This window comes from Lipotes vexillifer, unplaced genomic scaffold, assembly GCF_000442215.2.
Source record: "Lipotes vexillifer unplaced genomic scaffold, Lipotes_vexillifer_v1.1 scaffold762, whole genome shotgun sequence".
NCBI classification, from domain to species: Eukaryota; Metazoa; Chordata; class Mammalia; order Artiodactyla; family Lipotidae; genus Lipotes; species Lipotes vexillifer.
Window position 1 is genome coordinate 624,541 of NW_006772276.1, and position 22,044 is coordinate 646,584.

Genomic DNA, 22,044 nt, shown 5'->3' on the forward strand with positions numbered 1-22,044 from the left:
CTGGTGGCGCAGTGGTTGAGAGTCCGCCTGCCAATGCAGCGGACACGGGTTCGTGCCCCGGTCCGGGAAGATCCCACATGCCGCGGAGCGGCTGGGACCGTGAGCCATGGCCGCTGAGCCTGCGCGTCGGGAGCCTGTGCTCCGCAGCGGGAGAGGCCACAGTAGTGAGAGGCCCGCGTACCGCAAAAAAATAAAAAATAAAAAAATAAAATGCTACAGAATAAACAATTTTTCATAAAATTCATGTTGTGAGGTAATAACACCTACAGTTTCTAAACTATTCCAAAAGGTCACTTGAGGATAATACTTTAAACTTTCAAATAATGCATGGAAACAGCAAGGAAGGTGTTACTACAAAGCCAATAGGTCATGTTCTCTGTTTAGAATGATGGAAACTGAGGTGTTAATGACCAAGGACCAAATTATTTTAAATAGTCCTTAAGGATTGTTTTAACAAAATCATCATCTATAATAATAATAGTGCCACCTAAAGCCAGTGTTTGAAATAGTTAACAAGCAGTTTGTTAAATTAAACTCTCTCCTTCCCACAATAACTGAAGCCCTATCATTAGCCACTGAAAACTACTGATTTGCTGGGTTATGTCTTAAATAATATATTGTACAATTCACTTATCCTACTGCTATGCCTCTAAATGTGTGTGTGTGTGTGTGTGTGTGTGTGTGTGTGTGTGTGTTAAAGGGCAATTGCTACTGTGACTGGTTAATAATTTTTTCCAGGGAAAATAAGAGCTGGAATAAATGTGTGTGGGAATACAGGGTAAACATAGGGACGCCCAATAATTCACTGAACAGCAGTGTCGGGAAAAGAGAGAATAGCATAGCCCAAATAGTGAGGTGGAGAAGGTAACAAATACAAAAATGAATCTAAAATGTGTCCGTGCATTAGGAGTGGACATAGTTCCATCATAGTGCTCAGTGGCTATATCAAACAGCATAGGGTTAATTCAGTATCATATGCTGAATAGATTATAGGGCAATTAGGATATGAATATTTTAGAAACCTTATCTTAGGAGGAAATATCAAAAGAATTATTACCCTGGAGAATAAAAGAATAATGAGTTGCTTGAAGGGTTGCTGTATGGAAAAGGTGGTCATTTCTTCTCCAGAAGGTAGTGGATGTGAATTACATGCAGGCAGATAAAGAAGAACTTTCTAATACTTTGGTTGTTAAGAAAATAGAATAAGCTGTGTCATATAAAAGTAAGTTCCTTTCACTCAATGAGATCACCAGAGACTAATGAACATGTTTTGAAGATAGTTCAGAAGGGATTCTTAAATTAGGGATGGATTCTCCCATTTGATCAGATGATCTTCAAGGTCCTCTCTATTTAAAAATCTAAGGAAAAGGGAGAAATACCATGATTATAATGCATCAAATATTTATGCGTCAGTCAGAAATAACCAAAGAGGAGAAGGTTTGGGGAGGAATCAAACATTAGCATTGAAAGAATGCCTCTAACTTACTAAACATGAATAAATAAAATTTTAAAACCAACTAAGTATACATCAGCAAAAAAGAGTTGATGGTTATTACCACTGTTCTTGGAATGAACTCAGTCAAAGGCTTATTTCTAGTTCTAACAGATAAAATTTTAATTGAGACATTATAACTGGATCATTTTCAGTTTCAACTATTTGTTTTATTTTAGAGCCATTGGATACATCCCTACTACCTTAATTTATCCAGTTTTAACTTTCATTTTCCTCTCAATCTGCATTTCCTACTGGGCTGTGATAGCAGTGTATCCTTTGGTAATTGACCCCTTCAAAGCTCAGGTACACACTACTATTCAGGAGCTAGGAGTTTGTGTCTGTTTCCATCCGGGAAAGACTAGGAACATCCTAAAGATATAATTGAGATGATGATGATGATGATGATGATGGTGATGATGGAAATTATGATTGCTAAGCTCTAAAAATGTTTCAGTGTACCAATTGGATTTCCCCTCAGATAGGTCACATGGTACATTTTGTTTTATTTTGTCTTCACATGTGGTACTCCTCCTTTGCAATACATAAAAAAATCTCTTTTTATATTTCACTGTTTTTAAGGGGCCACTCAGTGCAGCTGACCCACGTTATATTACTCTGGGTCTGAAAATGAATGAATTGTTAAAAGATTAGTTTTTTGAAATTAATCTTTCAGTGGACTTTTGAGTTATTTGCATTACTTTCTTGTCCATTTACATTCAATCTACCAGCAAATAATTTATCCTTAATAGAGTTCACTCAGTTACTTGGCTACATCAGGGGTACCTATATACAAAGTCATAGCCCCAGAGGGGCAATGTAAACATGAAAATAAAACCTGTAATCCAGAGGTAAGTAAAAGAAACTCTTTTATTTACTTCAATACAGAACTCTACTGTATTTCATCTAGCAGTAGTGGTAGGAATCATCCTGAAATAGAGACCATGTGCATTGATGAGGATCACCGTAGAGAAGGGGAGTGTGGGTCGGGTGTTAGCAGGGGAGCACTGAAAACGGTAGGCAGAATAGAGAGAAGGCACTGCTATTTCCTGAGCTCACTTGTCCTGTCGTACACCTAAGATGCGGGCACACTCAACAACAACACTAATAAATGTGAAATTATAGTGGATGCAGACTGATGAACATATGATGGAAAAATGAGGTACCTTCCAGAGCTCATTAAAGAATTGTATAAAGTGATGTTATAGAAAATAGAAATAACAGCAGAAGCTAATAGGAAAAAAGCAAGATATGCAATTGGGGGCCACACAAGAGAAGGCAAGGAAGGTGTTATCTTGGAATAGCACTTAATATTATATTATTCTTGTTTTGTTTTGTTTTTTTCCTGAGTGCAGATTTTTAATACAACTGAAATGGCCAAAGCTTGCCCTGGGGCTCAGTGTCATTTTGCTTTCTATGGTGGAAAGAGCCTGTACCATCAATATATCACTACCTTCCAGATATTCAATCTATTTGTCTTTCTCTGGCTTATAAATTTTGTCATTGCATTGGGTCAGTGTGCCCTTGCTGGTGCCTTTGCTTCTTATTACTGGGCCTTGAAAAAACCTGATGACATCCCACCATATCCACTTTTTACTGCATTTGGACGAGCCATAAGGTAAGTTTCACACTGAAACCTATACCTATCTTCCCAGTTATGTTTAGTGTGCTTATAATTCAATCTTATAATTCAAGTGGCAAAGTACTTGAGGTCAGAGGTATAATTCAAGATTCACAGATGTCCACTGGCTTTGTCTGGTTTTATAGCCACAGTTTTATAATCCCTACCCAGGCCAATATCCTTCTGAAAGGTTACTGGAGAGAAGAGGTAGGGAAGGGCACCAAATTAAAGATTAAGGACTAACTTGTCTGTGTTCCTTCATTGCTCAGCTCAAACATAAAATCATCATAAGATGAGAGGCTATTGGTATCATTTTCATAGATGAAGTGCAAAATGGATGTATATGGTTTAAAATCCTCTATGGAGACCTTTGTCAATCTGAATAAGAGAGTATAAGAAGCTCTTTCCTATCAATCCTTCTGCAGATCCCTTTTACCAATAAAAATTAACTAACATCCTTTTAGTTAATAGTAAAAATATTTTAACTTTTATTCTCATTTTATCTTTGCCCAGATATCACACTGGATCCCTAGCATTTGGATCTTTAATTCTTGCAGTAGTTCAAATGTTCAGATTAATCCTAGAATACTTGGACAAACGTCTTAAAGGTAAGATTCCACAATTCATCTTTTCTCAGACTTCCTGACTTCTGTGAATAGAATAGATTGGGTCAGGGGGTTGGGGGGGACATAATGACTGTAACTTGGACACAGTAATAAGGATGGATGTGGTCAGATTGGGGAGATGTTTGGAAGGAAAAGCCAATAGGACTTGAGGGATGGAATATGGTGGGGGGTGGGGTGGGGAGCAGTGGTAAAATAGAGTAAAAGTGTGTGATGCTATTTACTAAGATATGGAAACCAGTAGAAACAAATTTCAAAGAAGAGATTTAAAACTGTGTTTTTGACCTGTTAATATTGAGAAGCATGGTGGAGATGTCAGGCAGTTCCAAGTCTAGAGCTCAGGACAGGTCAGGCTTAAAATATAAATGTGGCCATTGGCATAAATCTTCATACATGACACATACAGTTTACAAACACATAAACTCTGCTTGGGTTGTACTTTAAAAGATTTTATTATTAATTATCAAAATAATCTTGAAACAGAGCAACCAAGTTGGAACACTCACATTTCCTGATTTCAAAACTTAATACAAAGCTACAGTAATCAAAACAGTGTGGCACTGGTATAAGGACAGACATATAGACCTGGAAAATAATAGAGAGCCCTAAAATAAATGCTCACATATAAGACTATTCAGTGGGGGAAGGAGAGTTTTTTTCAGCTAATGTTACTAGGAAAACTGGATATCTACATTCAAAAGAAGGAAGTTGGACCCTTACTTTACACCATATACATAAATTAATTCAAAATGGATCAAAGACTTAAACATAAAAGCTAAGACTATAAAAGCCTTAGAAGAAAGCATAGGAAGAAATCTTCTTGACATTGGATTTAATGATGATTTCATTATTTTAATCATCATTTTAATGATGATATGACACCAAAAATACAGGTAACAAAAGAAAAAAACAGATAAATTAGAATTCATAAAAAAAAAAAATGTCTGTGCATCAAAGGACACTATCAAGAGAGTGAAAGGACAACCCACAGAATGGGAGGAGATATTTGCAAGTCATATATCAGATAAGCAACTAATATTTAGAATATATAAATAACTCCTACAACTCAACAATAAACAAACAAGCTATTTCAACATGGGCAAAGGATTTTTTAAATTAAGTAAATTTTTTTCAGCTTGTTGAGGTATAATTGACAAATAAAATTGTAATATTTTTAAAGTGTACAACATGATGATTTAATACACATATACATTGTGAAAGGATTCCCACTTTTAAGGTGGGACACATCTGCCCACCTCATATATTTCCTTTTTTTTTTTTCCTTTTTTGGTGAGAATGCTTAAGTTTTACTCTCTTAGCAAATTTCAATTATACAATACAGTATACTCAACTATACTCACCATGTTCTACATTAGATCCTAATACCTTAGTCATCTTATAGCTGAAAGTTTGTACCCTTTTACCAGCCTCCCCCAATTTCTCCCACTCCCAGGATATGGCAACCACCATTCTATTCTATTTACATGCATTCAACAGTTTTTCCCCACGTATAAGCAATACCATGCATATTTGTTTTTGTGTGGTTTATTTCACTTAGCATAATGCCCTTCAGGTTCATCCATGTTATTGCAAAAGCAGGATTTCTTTCTTTTTAAGGCTGAATAATATTCCATTGTGTATATATAACGTAATTTATCCATTGATCCATTTAATGACACTTAAGTTGTTTCCATACATTAGATACTGTAAATAATGCTGCAGTGAACATTGGAGTACAAATATCTCTTCAAGATAGTGATTTTGTTTCCTCCAATTATATATACAGAATTAGAATTGCTGGATCATATAGTAGTTCTATTTTTAATTTCTTGAGTAACTTCCTTATTGTTTTTCACAATGGAGTAATCAATTCACATTCCTACCAACAGTGTACAAGGGTTCCCTTTTCTCTTCAGCCTTACCAGCACTTGTTATCTCCTGTCTTTTTGATAAGAGATATCCTAACAGGTACGAGGTGATATCTCACTGAGGTTTCCATTTGCATATCTCTGATAATAATGTTGAGCACTTTTCATGCACCTATTGGACATTTTTATGTCTTCTTTGAAACAATGTCTATTCAGGTTCTTTGTCCATTTTTTATTGGGTTATTTGTGTGTTTTTTTTGCTGTTGAGTTCTATAAATTCCTTGTATATTTTGGATATTAACTCCTTATTACATATGTGGTTTGCAAATATTTTCTCCCATTCAGTAGGTCACCTTTTCATTTGTTGATGGTTTCCTTTGCTGTGCAGAAGCTTTTTAGTTTGATGTAGTCTCACTTGTTTAGTTTTGCTTTTGTTGCCTTTGCTTTTGGTGTGAAATCCAAAAAATCATTGCCAAGACCAATGTCAAGGAGCTTACAACTATAACATCTTCTAGATTTCAGGTTTTACTTTCAAGTCTTTAATCCACTTTGAGTTGATTATTGTGTATGGTGTAAGATAAAGGTCCAATTTCACTCTTTTGCACGTAGATGTCTAGTTTTCCCAGCACCATTTATTAAAGAGACTATCCTTTCCCCATTATATATTCTTGACTCTTTTGTCAAAAATTAATTAACCATATTGCATGGGTTATTTCTGGGCTCTCTATTCTCTTCCACTCATCTATGTGTCTATTTTCATACTGATACCATACTGTTTTGATTACTATAGCTTTGTAATAGAGTTTGAAATCAGGAAGTGTAATGCCTTTAGCTTTGTTATTCTTTCTTGATTGCTTTGGTTATTTGGATCTTTTGTGGTTTCATACAAATTTTAGGATTTTTTTTTTATTTCTGTGAAAAATGGCATTGAAATTTTGATAGGGATTGCATGAAATTTGTAGATCACTTTGGGTAGTACGAACATTTTAACAATATTAATTCTTCCAATCCATGAACATGGAATATTTGCCACTTATTTGTTTCTTCAATTTCTTTTGTCTACAGCTCACAGTTTTCAATGCACAAATATTGGGTTGGCCAAAAATTTCATTTGGGTTTTTCCATAACATGGCAAAACCAGAACTTTTGGTCAACCTAATAATTCTCCTCCTCATTTAAATTTATTCCTAGGTATTTTATTGTTTTCATGCAATTGTAAATGAAATTTTACTCTTGATTTCTCTTTCCAATAGTTAGTTGTTGGTGTATAGAAAGGCAATTGATTTTTGTATATTGATTTTGTTTCCTGAAACTTTACTGATTTCATGTATTAGCTCTAATATTTTTTTGGTGGACACTATAGGGTTTTCTATATATAATATCATGTGATCTGCAAACAGAGACAGTCTTACTTCTTGCTTTCTGATCTGGATACCTTTTATTTCTTTTACTTGTCTAACTGCTCTGGCTAGGACTTCCAGGTACCAAATTGAAAAAAAGTGGCAAAAAAAAAAAAAAAAAAGAAAGAGAAAAGAAAAAGAAAAAAGTGGCAAGAGTAGGCATCCTTGTGTTGTTCCTAATCTTAGAGGAAAAGCTTTTGGCTTTTCACCAATGAGTATGATGTTAGCTGTGGGCTTGTCACATATGGTCTTGATTATGTTGAGGCCTTCTATAACCAGTTTATTGAGAGTTTTTATTACTAAAGGAGGTTGAATTTTGTCAAGTAATTTTTCTGCATCTATTGAGATAATCATGATTTCCTCCTTCATTTTGTTAATGTGGAGCATCACATTTATTGATTTCCATATATTAAATCATACTTGCATCCCTGGAATAAATCCTACTTCATCTTGGTATATGATTCTTTTAATCTAGTATTGAATTCAACTTGCTAATATTTTGCTGAGGATTTTTGCATTTATGTTCATCAGGGATACTGGCCTGTAGTTTTCTTTTCTTGCAGTGTCCTCATCTGGCTTTGGCATCAGGGTCATGCTGGCCTCATAAAATGTGTTTGGAAATGTTCTCTCCATTTCTATTCTTTGAAAGAGTTTGAGAAGAATTGGTATTAATTCTTCTTCAAATGTTTGGTAGAATTTCACAAGTGAAGCCATTTGATCCTGGACTTTTCTTCGTTGGGAGGTTTTGGATTACTGATTCAAAATCTTTACTAGTAATTGAACTGTTCAGATTTTCTATTTCTTCATGATTCAGTTTGGTAGGTTCTATGTTTCTAGGAATTCATCCATTTCTTCTAGGTAGTCCCATTTGTTGGTGTAAGATTGTTCCTAGCAGTCTCTTATGATCCTTTGTATTTGTGTGGTATCAGTTGTAATGTCCCCTCTTTCATTTCTGAATTTAAGTCTTCTCTCCTTTTCTCTCAGTCTAGTGAAAGGTTTGTCAATTTTATGTTTCAAAAAACCAGCTGGTAGTTTCACTTATCTTTCCTATTTTTAAGTCTCTATTTCATTTATTTCCACTCTGATCTTTACTATTTCCATCCCTCTATTATCTTTGTACGTAGTTTCTTCTTTTTTTTTTTTTTCTTTCTAATTCCTTGAGGTGAAAAGTTAGGTTGTTTGAGACTTTTTATTTTTAACTTAGGTGTTTACTGCTATGTACTTCCCTCTTAGAACTGCTTTGATACATACCATACATTTTGGTATGTTGTGTTTGCATTTTCTTTAGTCTCAAGGTACTCTTTGATTTCCCTTTTGATTTATTCTTTGACCTGTTCGTTGTTCAGTGGCATGTTGTTTAATCTCCACACGTTGAATTTTCCAGTTTTCTTCCTGTAATTGATATCTAGTTTCATACCACTCTGTTTGGAAAACATGCTTGATATTATTTCACACTTCTTACATTTATTAAGACTTGTTTTGTGACCTAACATATGATCTATCCTGGAGAGTGTCCCATGTGTACTTGAGGAGAATGTGTACTCTGCTGTGGTTGGATGGAATGTACTGAAAATGTCTGTTAAGTCCCTCTACTCTAATGTGTAGTTAAGTCCAATGCTTTTCTGTCTGGATGATTTATCCATTGTTGAAAGTGAAATTTTGAAATTCCCTACTATTATTATATTGCTATTTATTTCTTCCTTCATATCTGTTTATATTTGCTTTATATATTTAGGTGCTCCAATGTTAGGTGCATAAATATTTATAATTTTTATATCCCCTTGACAAATAGACACTTTTTCATTGTATAATGACCTTTGTGTATTGTTTCAGCTTTTGGTTTAAAGTCTATTTTGACTAATATAAGCATAGGTACACCAGATTTCTTTTGGTTTCCATTTGCCTGCAAAATCTTTTTCTAATCCTTTACTTTCAGTCTAAGTATGTCTTTAAAGGTGAAGTGAGACTCTTGTAGGTAGCATATATTTGAGTCTTTTTAAAAAAATTTCTTTCAGCCCCTCTATATCTTTTGATTGGAGAATTTAGTCCATTTACAATTAATTGTAATTATTGATAGCTATGGACTTACTGTTTCTATCTTGTTAACTATTTTCTGGCTGTTTTATAGTTTTTGTTTCTCTCTTCCTCTCTTCCTTTGTGATTTGATGATTTTCCGTAGTGGTATGTTTTGATTCCTTTCTTGTATCTACTATAGGTTTTTGCTTTGTGGTTATCATGAGGCTTACATAAAATATTTTATACTTATAACAATGTGTTTTAAGCTGATAATAACTTAACTACAAATGCATACAAAAGCTCTATGTTTTATACCCACACACATTTTATACTACAATGTTTTTGATATCACAATTTACATCTTTTTATATTGTATATCCATTAACAAGTTATGTAGGTATAGTTCTTTTTAAAACTTTGTCTTTAACCTTTATACTGTAGTTCTAAGTTATTTACCTACCACCATTACAATTTTAGAGTATTTTGAATTTAAGTGTATATTTACCTTTACTGTGAGTTTTATACTTTCATATATTTTTATGTTACTAATAAGCATCCTTTTGTTTCAGCTTAAAGAAATCCCTTTAACATTTCTTGTAAGGCTGGTCTACTGGTGATAAACTTTTAGCTTCTGTTTGTCTAGAAAACTTTTACTTCTCCTTCAATTCTGAAGGACAACTTTGCCACATAGATAGAGTTTCTTGGTCAGCAGATTTTTCTTTCAACACTTTTAACATATCATTCTACTTCATTCTGGCATGCAAATTTTCTGCTGAAAAATCTGCTTATAGTATTATGGGGACTCCCTTGTATATAAGAAATTGCTTTTCTCCTGCTGCATTTACCCACCTTTTAACTTTTGAAAATTAACTTTATGTGAGTCAGTATGGATCTCTTTACATTGATATCCTTTGGGCTTTCTGGATCTGGATGTCTCTTTGTTTTTCCAGGTTAGGGAAGTTTTCAATCATATCTTTGAATATATTTTCAGCCCCTTTCTCTTTCTTCTCCTGGGACCTCTGTAACGTGTAAAAAGTACATTCTTTTTAATTTTTATTCCTCTAATTGGATGAATCCCACTGCCTTGTTTTTTTTCGTTTTTTTTTTTTTTTTAATTTATTTATTTATTATTTGTGGTACGCGGGCCTCTCGCTGTTGTGGCCTCTCCCATTGCGGAGCACAGGCTCCGGACGCGCAGGCTCAGCGGCCATGGCTCACGGGCCCAGCCGCTCCGCGGCATGTGGGATCTTCCTGGACCGGGGCACAAACCCGTGTCCCCTGCATCGGCAGGCGGACTCTCAACCACTGCACCACCAGGGAAGCTCCCACTGCCTTGTTTTTGAATTCATCAATCCTTTCTTTCTTTCTTTTCGAATTTTCTTTTATTTTTCTTTTATATAGCAGGATCTTATTAATTATCCATTTTATACATATTAGTGTATATATGTCAATCCCAATCTCCCAATTCATCACACCACCACCCGCCCCCCCACCACTTTCCTCACGTAGTGTCCATACGTTTGTTCTTTACATCTGTGTCTTAATTTCTGCCCTGCAAACTGGTTCATCTGTACCATTTTTCTAGGTTCCATATACATGCATTAACATGACAGTTATGACATAACATGTATGACAGTCTCTATATTCACCCATGTCTCTAGAAATGACCCAATTTCGTACCTTTTTATGGCTGAGTAATATTCCATTGTATATATATACCACATCTTCTTTATCCATTCATCTGTCGATGGGCATTTAGATTGCTTCCATGTCCTGGCTATTGTAAATAGTGCTGCAATGAACATTGGGATGCATGTGTCTTTTTGAATTATGGTTTTCTCTGGGTATATGCCCAGTAGTGGGATTGCTGGGTCATATGGTAATTCTGTTTTTAGTTTTTTAAGGAACCTCCATACTGTTCTTGATAGTGGCTGTGTCAAGTTACATTCCCACCGACAGTGCAAGAGTGTTCCCTTTTCTCCACACCCTCTCCAGCATTTGTTGTTTGTAGATTTTCAGATGATGCCCATTCTCACTGGTGTGAGGTGATACCTCATTGTAGTTTTGATTTTCATTTCTCTAATAATTAGTGATGTTGAACAGCTATTCATGTGCTTCCTGGCCATCTGTATGTCTTCTTTGGAGAAATGTCTATTTAGGTCTTCTGCCTATTTTTGGATTGGGTTGTTTGTTTTTTTAATATTGAGCTGCATGAGCTCTTTATATATTTTGGAGATTAATCCTTTGTCAGCTGATTCATTTGCAAATACTTTCTCGCATTCTGAGGACTGTCTTTCCACCTTGTTTGTAGTTTCCTTTGCTGTGCAAAAGCTTTTTAAGTTTCCTTAGGTCCCATTTGTTTATTTTTGTTTATATTTCCATTACTCTAGGAGGTGGATCAAAAAAGATCTTGCTGTGATTTATGTCAAAGAGTGTTCTTCCTATGTTTTCCTCTAAGAATTTTATAGTGTCTGGTCTTACATTTAGGTCTCTAATCCATTTTGAGTTTATTTTTGTGTATGGTGTTAGGGAGTGTTCTAATTTCATTCTTTTACATGCAGCTGTCCAGTTTTCCTAGCACCACATATTGAAGAGACTGTTTTTTCTCCATTGTATACCCTTGCCTCCTTTGTCATAGATTAGTTGACCATAGGTGCGTGGGTTTATCTCTGGGTTTTCTATCCTGTTCCATTGATCTATATTTCTGCTTTTGTGCCAGTACGATATTGTCTTGATTACTGTAACTTTGTAGTATAGTCTGAAGTCAGAGAGTCTGATTCCTCCAGCCCCGTTCTTTTCCCTCAAGACTGCTTTGGCTATTTGGGGTCTTTTGTGTCTCCATACAGATTTTAAGATTTTTTGTTCTAGTTCTGTAAAAAATTCCTTTGGTAATTTGCTAGGGATTGCATTGAATCTGTAGATTGCTTTGGGTAGTAGAGTCCTTTTGACAACATTGATTCTTTCAATCCAAGAACATGGTATACCTCTCCATCTGTTTGTATCATCTTTAATTTCTTTCATCATTGTCTTACAGTTTTCTGCATACAGGTCTTTTGTCTCCCCAGGTAGGTTTATTCCTAGGTATTTTATTCTTTTTGTTGCAATGGTAAATGAGAGTGTTTCCTTAATTTATCATTAGTGTATAGGAATGCAAGAAATTTCTGTGCATTAATTTTGTGTCCTGCAACTTTACCAAATTCATTGATTAGCTCTAGTAGTTTTTTGGTGGCAACTTTAGGATTCTCTATGTATAGTATCATGTCATCTGCAAACAGTGACAGTTTTACTTCTTCGTTTCCAATTTGTATTCCTTTTATTTCTTTTTCTTCTCTGATTGCCACGGCTAGGACTTCCAAAACTATGTTGGAATAATAGTGGTGAGATTGGACATCCTTGTCTTGTTTCTGATCTTAGACAAAATGCTTTCAGTTTTTCACCGTTGAGAATGATGTTTGCTGTGGGTTTGTCATATATGGCCTTTATTATGTTGAGGTAGGTTCCCTCTATGCCCACTTTCTGGAGCGTTTTTATCATAAATGGTGTTGAATTTTGCCAAAAGCTTTTTCTGCATCTGTTGAGATGATCATATGGTTTTTCTACTTCAATTTGTTAATATGGTGTATCACATTGATTGGTTTGCATATACTGAAGAATCCTTGCCTCCCTGGGGTAAATCCCACTTGATCATGGTGTATGATCCTTTTAATGTGTTGTTGGATTCTGTTTGCTAGTATTCTGTTGAGGATTTTTGCATCTATATTCGTCAGTGATATTGGTCTGTAATTTTCTTTTTTTGTAGTATCTTTTTGTGGTTTTGGTATCAGGGTGATGGTGGCCTCATAGAATGGGTTTGGGAGTGTTCCTTCCTCTGCAGTTTTTTGGAAGAGTTTGAGAAGGATGGATGTTAGCTCTTCTCTAAATGTTTGATAGAATTCACCTGTGAAGCCATCTGGTCCTGGACTTTTGTTTGTTGGAAGATCTTTAATCACAGTTTCAATTTCATTACTTGTGATTGGTCTGTTCATATTTTCTGTTTCTTCCTGGTTCAGTCTTGGAAGGTTACACCTTCCTAAGGATTTGTCCATTTCTTCCAGGTTGTCCATTTTATTGGCATAGAGTTGCTTGTAGTATTCTCTTAGGATACTTTGTATTACTGCAGTGTCTGTTGTAACTTCTCTTTCATTTCTAATTTTATTGATTTGAGGCCTCTCCCTCCTTTCCTTGATGAGTCTGGCTAATGGTTTATCAGTTTTGTTTATCTTCTCAAAGAACCAGCTTTTAGTTTTATTGATCTTTGCTATTGTTTTCTTTGTTTCTATTTCATTTATTTCTGCTCTGATCTTGATGATTTCTTTCCTTCTGGTAACTTTGGGTTTTGTTTGTTCTTCTTTCTCTAGTTCCTTTAGGTGTAAGGTTAGATTGTTTATTTGAGATGTTTGTTGTTTCTTGAAGTAGGATTGTATTGCTATAAACTTCCCTCTTACAACTGCTTTTGCTGCATCCCATAGGTGTTGGATCATCATGTTTTCATCGTCATTTGTCTCTAGGTATTTTTTGATTTCCTCTTTGATTTATTCAGTGATCTCTTGGTTATTTAGTGATGTATTGTTTAGCCTCCATGTGTTTGTGTTTTTTACCCTGTAATTGATTTCTAATGTCATAGCATTGTGGTCAGAAAAGATGCTTGATATGATTTCAATTTTCTTAAATTTACTGAGGCTTGATTTGTGACCCAAGATGTGATCTATCCTGGATAATGTTCCATGCACACTTGAGAAGAAAGTGTAATCTGCTTTTTTGGATGGAATGTCCTATAGATATCATTTAAATCTATCTGGTCTATTGTGTCATTTAAAGCTTGTGTTTCCTTATTAATTTTCTGTTTGGATGATCTGTCCGTTGGTGTAAGTGAGGTGTTAAAGTCCCCCACTATTATTGTGTATTATACTGTCAATTTCCTCTTTTAGAGCTGTTAGCAGTTGCCTTATGTATGGAGGTGCTCCTATGTTGGGTGCATATATATTTATAATTGTTATATCTTCTTCTTGGATTGATCCCTTGATCATTATGTAGTGTCCTTCCTTGTCTCTTGTAACATTCTTTATTTTAAAGTCTATTTTATCTGATATGAGTATTGCTACTCTTTTGATTTCCATTTGCATGGAATATATTTTTCCATCCCCTCATTTTCAGTCTTTATGTGTCCCTAGGTCTTAATTGGGTCTCTTGTAGACAGCATGTATATGGGTCTTGGTTTTGTATCCATTCAGCCAGCCTGTGTCTTTTGGTTGGAGCATTTAATCCATTCACCTATAAGGTAGTTATTGATATGTATGTTCCTATTACCATTTTCTCAATTGTTTTGGGTTTGTTTTTGTAGGTCCTTTTCTTTTCTTGTGTTTCCCACTTTGAGAAGTTCCTTTAGCATTTGCTGTAGAGCTGGTCTGGTGGTGCTGAATTCTGTTAGCTTTTGCTTGTCTGTAAAGCTTTTGATTTCTCCATCGAATCTGAATGAGATCCCTGCTGGGTAGAGTAGTCTTGGTTGTAGGTTCTTCCCTTTAAATATGACTTTAAATATGTCATGCCACTCCCTTCTGTCTTGTAGAGTTTCTGCTGGAAATAAGCTGTTAACCTTTGGGAGTTCCCATGTATGTTATTTGTCGTTTTTCCCTTGCTGCTTTCAATAATTTTTCTTTGTCTTTAATTTTTGCCAGTTGGATTACTATGTGTCTCGGCGTGTTTCTCCTTGGGTTTATCCTGCCTGGGACTCTCTGCACTTCCTGGACTTGGGTGGCTATTTCCTTTCCCATGTTAGGGAAATTTTCGACTATAATCTCTTCAGATATTTTCTCGGGTCCTTTCTCTCTTCTCCTTCTGGGACCCCTATAATGCGAATGTTGTTGCGTTTAATGTTGTCCCAGAGGTCTCTTAGGCTGTCTTCATTTCTTTTCATTCTTTTTTTTTTTTATTGTGTTCTGCAGCAGTGAATTCCAGCATTCTGTCTTCCAGTCACTTACCCATTCTTCTGCCTCAGTTATTCTGCTATTGATTCCTTCTAGTGTAGTTTTCATTTCAGTTATTGTATTGTTCATCTCTGTTTGTTTGTTCTTTAATTCTTCTAGGTCTTTGTTAAACATTTCTTGCATAATCTTGATCTTTGCCTCCATTCTTTTTCCAAGGTCCTGGATCATCTTCACTCTCATTATTCTGAATTCTTTTTTCTGGAAGATTGCCTATCCCCACTTCATTTAGTTGTTTTTCTGGGGTTTTATCTTGTTCCTTCGTCTGATACATAGTCCTCTGCCTTTTCATCTTGTCTTATCTTTCTGTGGATGTGGTTTTTGTTCCACAGGCTGCAGGATTATAGTTCTTCTTGCTTCTGCTGTCTGCCCTCTGGTGGATGAGACTATCTAAGATGCTTGTGAAAGTTTCTTGATGGGAGGGACTGGTGGTGGGTAGAGCTGGCTGTTGCTCTGGTGGGCAGAGCTCAGTAAAACTTTAATCTGCTTGTCTGCTGATGGGTGGGGCTGGGTTCCCCCCCTGTTGGTTATTTGGCCTGAGGTGACTCAACACTGGAGCCTACCCATGCTCTTTGGTGGGGCTAATGGCGGACTCTGCGAGGGCTCACGCCAAGGAGTACTTCCCAGAACTTCTGCTGCCAGTGTCCTTGTCCCCACAGTGAGCCACAGTCACCTTCCACCTCTGCAGGAGACCCTCCAGCGCTAGCAGGTAGGTCTGGTTCAGTCTCCTATGGGGTCACTGCTCCTTCCCCTGGGTCCCAATGCACACACTACTTTGTGTGTGCCCTCCAAGAGTGGAGTCTCTGTTTCCCCCAGTCCTGTCAAAGTCCTGCAGTCAAATCCTGCTAGCCTTCAAAGTCTGATTCTCTAGGAATTCCTCCTCCCATTGCCAGACCCCAGGTTGGGAAGCCTGACGTGGGGCTCAGAACCTTCACTCCAGTGGGTGGACTTCTTTGGTATAAGTGTTCTCCAGTTTGTGAGTCACCCACCCATCAGTTATGGGATTTGATTTCATTGTGATTGTGCCCCTCGTACCATCTCACTGTGGCTTCTCCTTTTTCTTTGGATGTGGGGTATCTTTTTTGGTGAGTTCCAGTGTCTTCCTGTCAATGATTGTTCATTAGTTAGTTGTGATTCTGGTGCTCTCGCAAGAGGGAGTCCATCAATCCTTTCTTTCACTAGATCTAATCTGCTATGAATCCCCCTATTCAATTTTTCAGTTCAATTTGTATTCTTCAGCTCTATAAACTCTGTTTAATTTTTGGGGGGGAGATACTTCTGCCTCTTTATTGAATTCTCATTTTGTTCATGCATTTCTCCCTGACCATGGTGAGCATCTTTATGACCATTATTTTGAATTCTTTACTAGTTAAATCACTTATCTCTGTTTCAGAAATATCCGTTTCTGGAAATATATATATATATTTTTTATTTGGAAAGTATTCCCTTGTTTCTCCTTCTCTTTTTTTTTCTTGACTCTCTGTATTGCTTTCTGTGCATTAGATAAAACAGCCATCTTTCCCAACTTGACAGAATAGTCTCATGTAGGAGATGAGCTTCATTAATCAGCCCAGCCCAACCTTCTGGTTCCCTCAAATCTTTGTGATTGTCCTAGCCACCATAGTTAGTTTAGTGGCTCTTAGTAATTGAACGTGTACCTAGACCTGTTAGGGTCCCAAAGTGGAGGATCACAGTCAGAACCTAGATGCCGGTTGATTAGATGCTAAACCCTTAGGCAGCAGCTGGGAAAGTATGTAGATTCTCCTTTCAGGGAGAAACTAGGAGGTGGCTTTTGCCTGCACCCTCTGCACTGAGCCAGGATGTACAGCCATGGTAGTGGTGGTGGTGGTGGGGCATTCCTTTACCATTTAAAAATGGATTCTTTGTTTTCTACAGTCCTGTGAGACTCATTTGTGCAAGCCCTATTAGAGCCACAGAAAGGGGGGACCATGACTCGGGCAGCAGCTGCAGAAACCGGGGCACCACACAGGTGTATAAGCTCCTTCCAAAGAGATGTTGGTGACCTGCTCCCCCTGGGTCCATGGAGGATCACAGCTAGCTCCAAGAGTGTGCAAACTAGAAGCTGGAATTTTAGGCACAAGGCTGTAAAGTGCGCAGTCAATCCCCTCCCAGGAAAAGACTGGAAAATGGGCGTTTTTGCCTGCTCCCTCTTTGCTAAGCCTGGGGGTATAGTGATTGCTAGCATATGTGCCTGTTAAGAACTGCTTCTTTGTTTTTTATAGTCCTGTAGAACTTGTAGAAACAAGCCCCTTTGGCTATCAGAGCTAAGTGTTTTGCAGGGTCTGTCTCTTGGGTGGGAGCCTTAAAAGTTGGAATCCTTGATATGCTGCCCAAACCCTTCACTCCTCAGGGAGAAGCTGCGAGTTGGGGGTATTGTCCTGATTGCATGGTGTTGTACCAGGGGTAGAGTTTATGGCGAGTGTGTTTCAGCCTTTCCTACCATTTCAACGTGGGATTTTCATAGTTGCCTGATGTGTAGGAGTCACTCAGCTTGTTTCTGGATTTCTCTCAGAGGAAATTGCTCCACGTGTAGCTGTACGTTCAGTGCATCTGGGGGAGGAGGGAAGTTCAAGAGCCTCCTATGACACCATCTTTGTCCCTCCTGCAAAGGATTTCATATACATTGCTCTAAAGAACATATATAAATGGTAAATGAACACATGAAAAGATCTTCAATATTAGTCAATAGGGAAAATGCAAATCAAAACCATAGTGAGGTACCAATTCATACCCATTAGAATGCCTAGTATCAAAAAATGAAAAATAACAAATTTTTGTAGGGTGAGGATAAACTGGAACACCTGTGCATTGCTGGTGGGAATGTAAAATCACCACTGATTTGCCACTGTGGAAAACAGTATGGTGATTCCTTTAAAAGTCAGAAATATGATTGCCATATGAGCCAGCAATTCCACTGCTACATATATACTCAAAATAAATTGAAAGCAGGGACTCAAACAAATACTTGCACACCAGTGTTCATAGGAGCATTATTTGCAATAGCCAGAAGGTAGAAACAACCCAAATTTCCATTAACAGATAAAAGAATAAGCAAAATGTGACATATACATACAATGAAATGTTATTCAGCTCTAAAAATAAATGTAATAATGAATCTTGACAATTTAATGCTAAGTGAACTAAGCAAGACACAAAAGGACAAATAGTGTATGATTCTACTTATATGAGGTATCTAGAAGAGGCAAATTCATACAGACAGAAGTATGACAGAGGTTACCGGGGACTGGGAGAAAGGGAGAATGAGGAGTTATTGTTTAATGGGTACAGAGTTTCTATATGAGATGAAAAATTCTGGAAATTGATAGTGATGGTAAATTCACAAAACCGTGAATGTACTAAATGCTACTGAATTGTACACTTAAAAATGGTTAAAATGGGGCTTCCCTGGTGGCGCAGTGGTTGAGAGTCCGCCTGCCGATGCAGGGGACACGGGTTCGTGCCCCGGTCCGGGGAGATCCCACATGCCGCGGAGCGGCTGGGCCCGTGAGCCATGGCCGCTGAGCCTGCGCGTCCGGAGCCTGTGCTCCGCAACGGGAGAGGCCACAACGCTGAGAGGCCCGCGTACCACAAAAAAAAAAAAATGGTTAAAATGGTAAATCTTATATATATTTCACTGCAATTAAAAAAATTTTAAAGCACACTTAAAATTTTACTATATTTTTTTGATTCATAGAGTTTGCAAATCATTAATATGTTTAAATATCTCCTTCTCATAGAGGCCCAGAACAACATTTCTAAATTCCTAAAATGCTGCCTGAGATGCTGTTTCTGGTGTTTAGAAAAAGCAGTAAAGTTTTTGAACAGAAATGCCTATGTTATGGTAAGTAGCTTATTTTTATTTACTAAACTGTTTCTTTGCAAACCCAAACCCCATGTCTACATTTCCATCTCTAAAGCACTTGTGCATCAAGCAGTTGAATTTATCACCATGTTGTTATAAGAATTTGTGAATCCAATGCATCATTCAGGGCTAGGTTTTCCTAGTTGAGACAGTAACTTAACTGTAGTTCATTATTACCTTCAATGCCTTTTTGGAAAGGGAAAATATTATTTACCTTAGAAGTATAAAAATGTGCTAGATTGAAAATGATTTTGTTTGTCTTTGACATAGTTTAGTGGGAGGAAAGCTTACCTAGTCTATGTTTCACTGTGAAAAGAAAATATTCTTCTAATTCTGGGATTTACATATTTTTAAGGAAGGGTCTATTTCTTTTTATGATTCTTATTTTGAAATGTGTGGGAATTGATAATGCATAACTGAATGTTACTTATTTCCTATGGGAATATGGAGGCTTCTAAAGAGACTTTTTTAAAAATAGGGGATCCAAAAATATTATTCTAAAATTTAGCAGCTACAACCTTATAACACTTGCATATTATCACAGTGATACAGGGTCTGCATGGGTGATTCAAATAGTTATGGACATTCAAAGAGTCATTAATATACCTCCAGTGAGAATATTGTATTGAGCCTTTTAATCAATAAAGCAAGTGTATTGGAAGGCACTGGGTTTCCTGGGAGTAATTTTTAATGTGAACGCTACAACATTTAACCCATTCAGCAACAAACCATAGCCAAAACACTTCAAAGACAGAAGCTGTGTCCTGGGATTTGAGACGAAGACCTACCTCTGTTTGAAGATGTCTACTCCCCATGGAGTTAAGGGCAAATAGCAACCGAAACATACTTTATTGTCAATGACTCTGAGAGTTGTGCAGAGTTGAGGACACACACTGCCCAAGCCTCCCATGAACCCAACTGTTGGAAAGAGGAATGAGAATAACTGTGTGGGTGACAGAATTAATTCACGTTCCTGTCATTGGATTGTCTGTTGGTCTTGTTAAATTACGTTACGGACTCCAGAATAATATCAACTGTCTTCCTCAGATTGCAATATATGGCAAAAACTTCTGCAGGTCAGCGAGAGATGCTTTCAATCTGCTGATGAGAAATATTTTAAAGTAAGTAATCAGGTTGAGCATGGCAGTAGATGATTTGGTGAAGCTTTAGCATCCATACTTCACATGTTGGTGGTCTTGTTAGACATGAATCTTATCTTTTATTTTAATAGATTTAAATCTTCTCCTTCACACCATTAATTTCTTCATATGTTTTAGAATTATTGCTCCCATCATCCACCTATGCCTTTATACCCACTGGCACTTACTCATTTTTATTATCCCCTTGCTCAAGAAATTCCCCACATGAACATTATCATCATGTTTCTGACTATTCCCCCCTCCCAAAATTGACAGAGTCTGAGTGAACAAAATCAGAGAACCAGTGCAGCCATCCTCAGGATTCAGGGTATCCATAGGCCTCGAATTAGAGAGAGAAATGCTGACACCACCAATAGCACCTGACAGCCTTACAATGCCACCTTCTGTTTAGTCCATTATAAATAAGTCAGAAAACCATGCCTGGGTTCTAACTTCATTTCTTGCATTTAACAAAGGCCAAATAAAATTTCAGCAAAGACACATCAAAATGAACTCATGAATTATTTACTCTCATAAATTTCTGATAACAAATATAATTTAAACACAAAATTATACTTTCTTTTTTCTGATTCTCAGAGTTGCAGTTATGGATAGAGTGACAGACTTTGTACTAATCCTGGGGAAGATTCTAGTTGCTGGGTGTATAGGTAAGTAGTAGTAGTAGTAGGAATAGTAGTAGTAGTAGTAATAAGTTTAACATGTGCTTAGAAAAACTTCTTTACTACAAAAAGCTATGTTCCTTTGCAAATGCACAATATACATGTTCTGCCTTTTCACTCTAGGTGTCCTGGCCTTTCTACTCTTCACAGAAAGACTCCCAATGATTATAGTAGGACCAACATCTTTAAATTACTACTGGGTACCTTTGCTGGTAAGAGCTGATGTCTTAGTAAGTTTGGGCTGCTACAACAAAAATACCATAGACTGGGTGGCTTAAACAACAGGGATTTATTCCGCACAGTTCTGAAGACTGAGAAGTCAAGATCAAGGTGCCCACAGATTCAGTTCCTGGTGAGAGCTTTCTTCCTAATTTGCAAAGGGACACTTTCTTGCTGTATCCTAACATGGTAGAGAGAGATTTCATCTCTCCTGTCTTCTCTTATAAGGGCACTAATCACATTCACAAGGGCTCCATCATTGTGACTTCATTACTTCCTGAAGGCCCCACCTCCAGATGCCATCACTTTGGGGATTAGGTTTCAACATATGAATTTTGAGGGGACACAATTCATTCCATAGCGTCTGGATAACATTGACTCTGATTTATGAGAAATGGCAAAATAAAAAACCAAAAAGGAATAGGAGAAATAATGATAGCTAACATGGCTGGTCTTACTTTGAGGCCAAGCCTCATTCTGCTTTAGAGCTTGGGTCCCTCGGAAGCAACCCCTGAGACAGAGGATTGTGTGCAGAAGGCTTAGTATGAAGTGCTCTCCTGAGATACACTTGAAAGGAAGTGAGGAGGACAGGACCAGGCAAAAGAAGCTGACCCATGCTGCAATTATAGCTGAAGCCTCAGACATAATTACAGGAAGTTCTGACAAAGGGACTAGGCCTCTGTATGCTGCACCAGGCAGCCGTTGTCCAGGGGCTGCCCTCTGAATGATGGCGTAACCTTGGGTGAGGCAGTTCCCTGCAAGAGCAATTCCTAGTGAGCAAAACAGCTGAGTCATCAGCAGCCTACATACATTCCCAACAACTAGGGGATAGATGTGGCAGCTGGAGAGGACCTGGGGGGAGCCCTGCGAGATCTATTACAGTATATTAACTCACTCAATCCATGTGTCATAAATAGCATTATTACTCACATTCTCCCCTTCCCCACCAACAATCTTGTGTAGGAAGCCCAGAGATGTTAGGTGACTTGTCGAGTGAGTGCCTGAGCTGTGATTAAACTTAGGCAGTGTATGTTCTTAACTCCTATGCTTTACTGCCTCAGTGTTCAGGATCCTAAATCTGGG

General features: G+C 37.2%; 1 protein-coding gene across 1 annotated transcript in view; it reads left to right on the top strand.

Annotated features, from left to right (window-relative positions):
• Window positions 1-22,044, top strand: part of SLC44A5 (solute carrier family 44 member 5) — a 197,778-nt gene that overhangs the window by 168,857 nt on the left and 6,877 nt on the right. Inside the window, exons 12-19 of the mRNA XM_007447371.1 lie at window positions 1,672-1,764; window positions 2,256-2,343; window positions 2,848-3,110; window positions 3,627-3,721; window positions 18,799-18,902; window positions 19,971-20,044; window positions 20,660-20,730; window positions 20,866-20,954. Of these exons, the coding sequence (XP_007447433.1) occupies window positions 1,672-1,764; window positions 2,256-2,343; window positions 2,848-3,110; window positions 3,627-3,721; window positions 18,799-18,902; window positions 19,971-20,044; window positions 20,660-20,730; window positions 20,866-20,954 (877 nt within the window). The remainder of the gene's footprint in view (window positions 1-1,671; window positions 1,765-2,255; window positions 2,344-2,847; window positions 3,111-3,626; window positions 3,722-18,798; window positions 18,903-19,970; window positions 20,045-20,659; window positions 20,731-20,865; window positions 20,955-22,044) is intronic.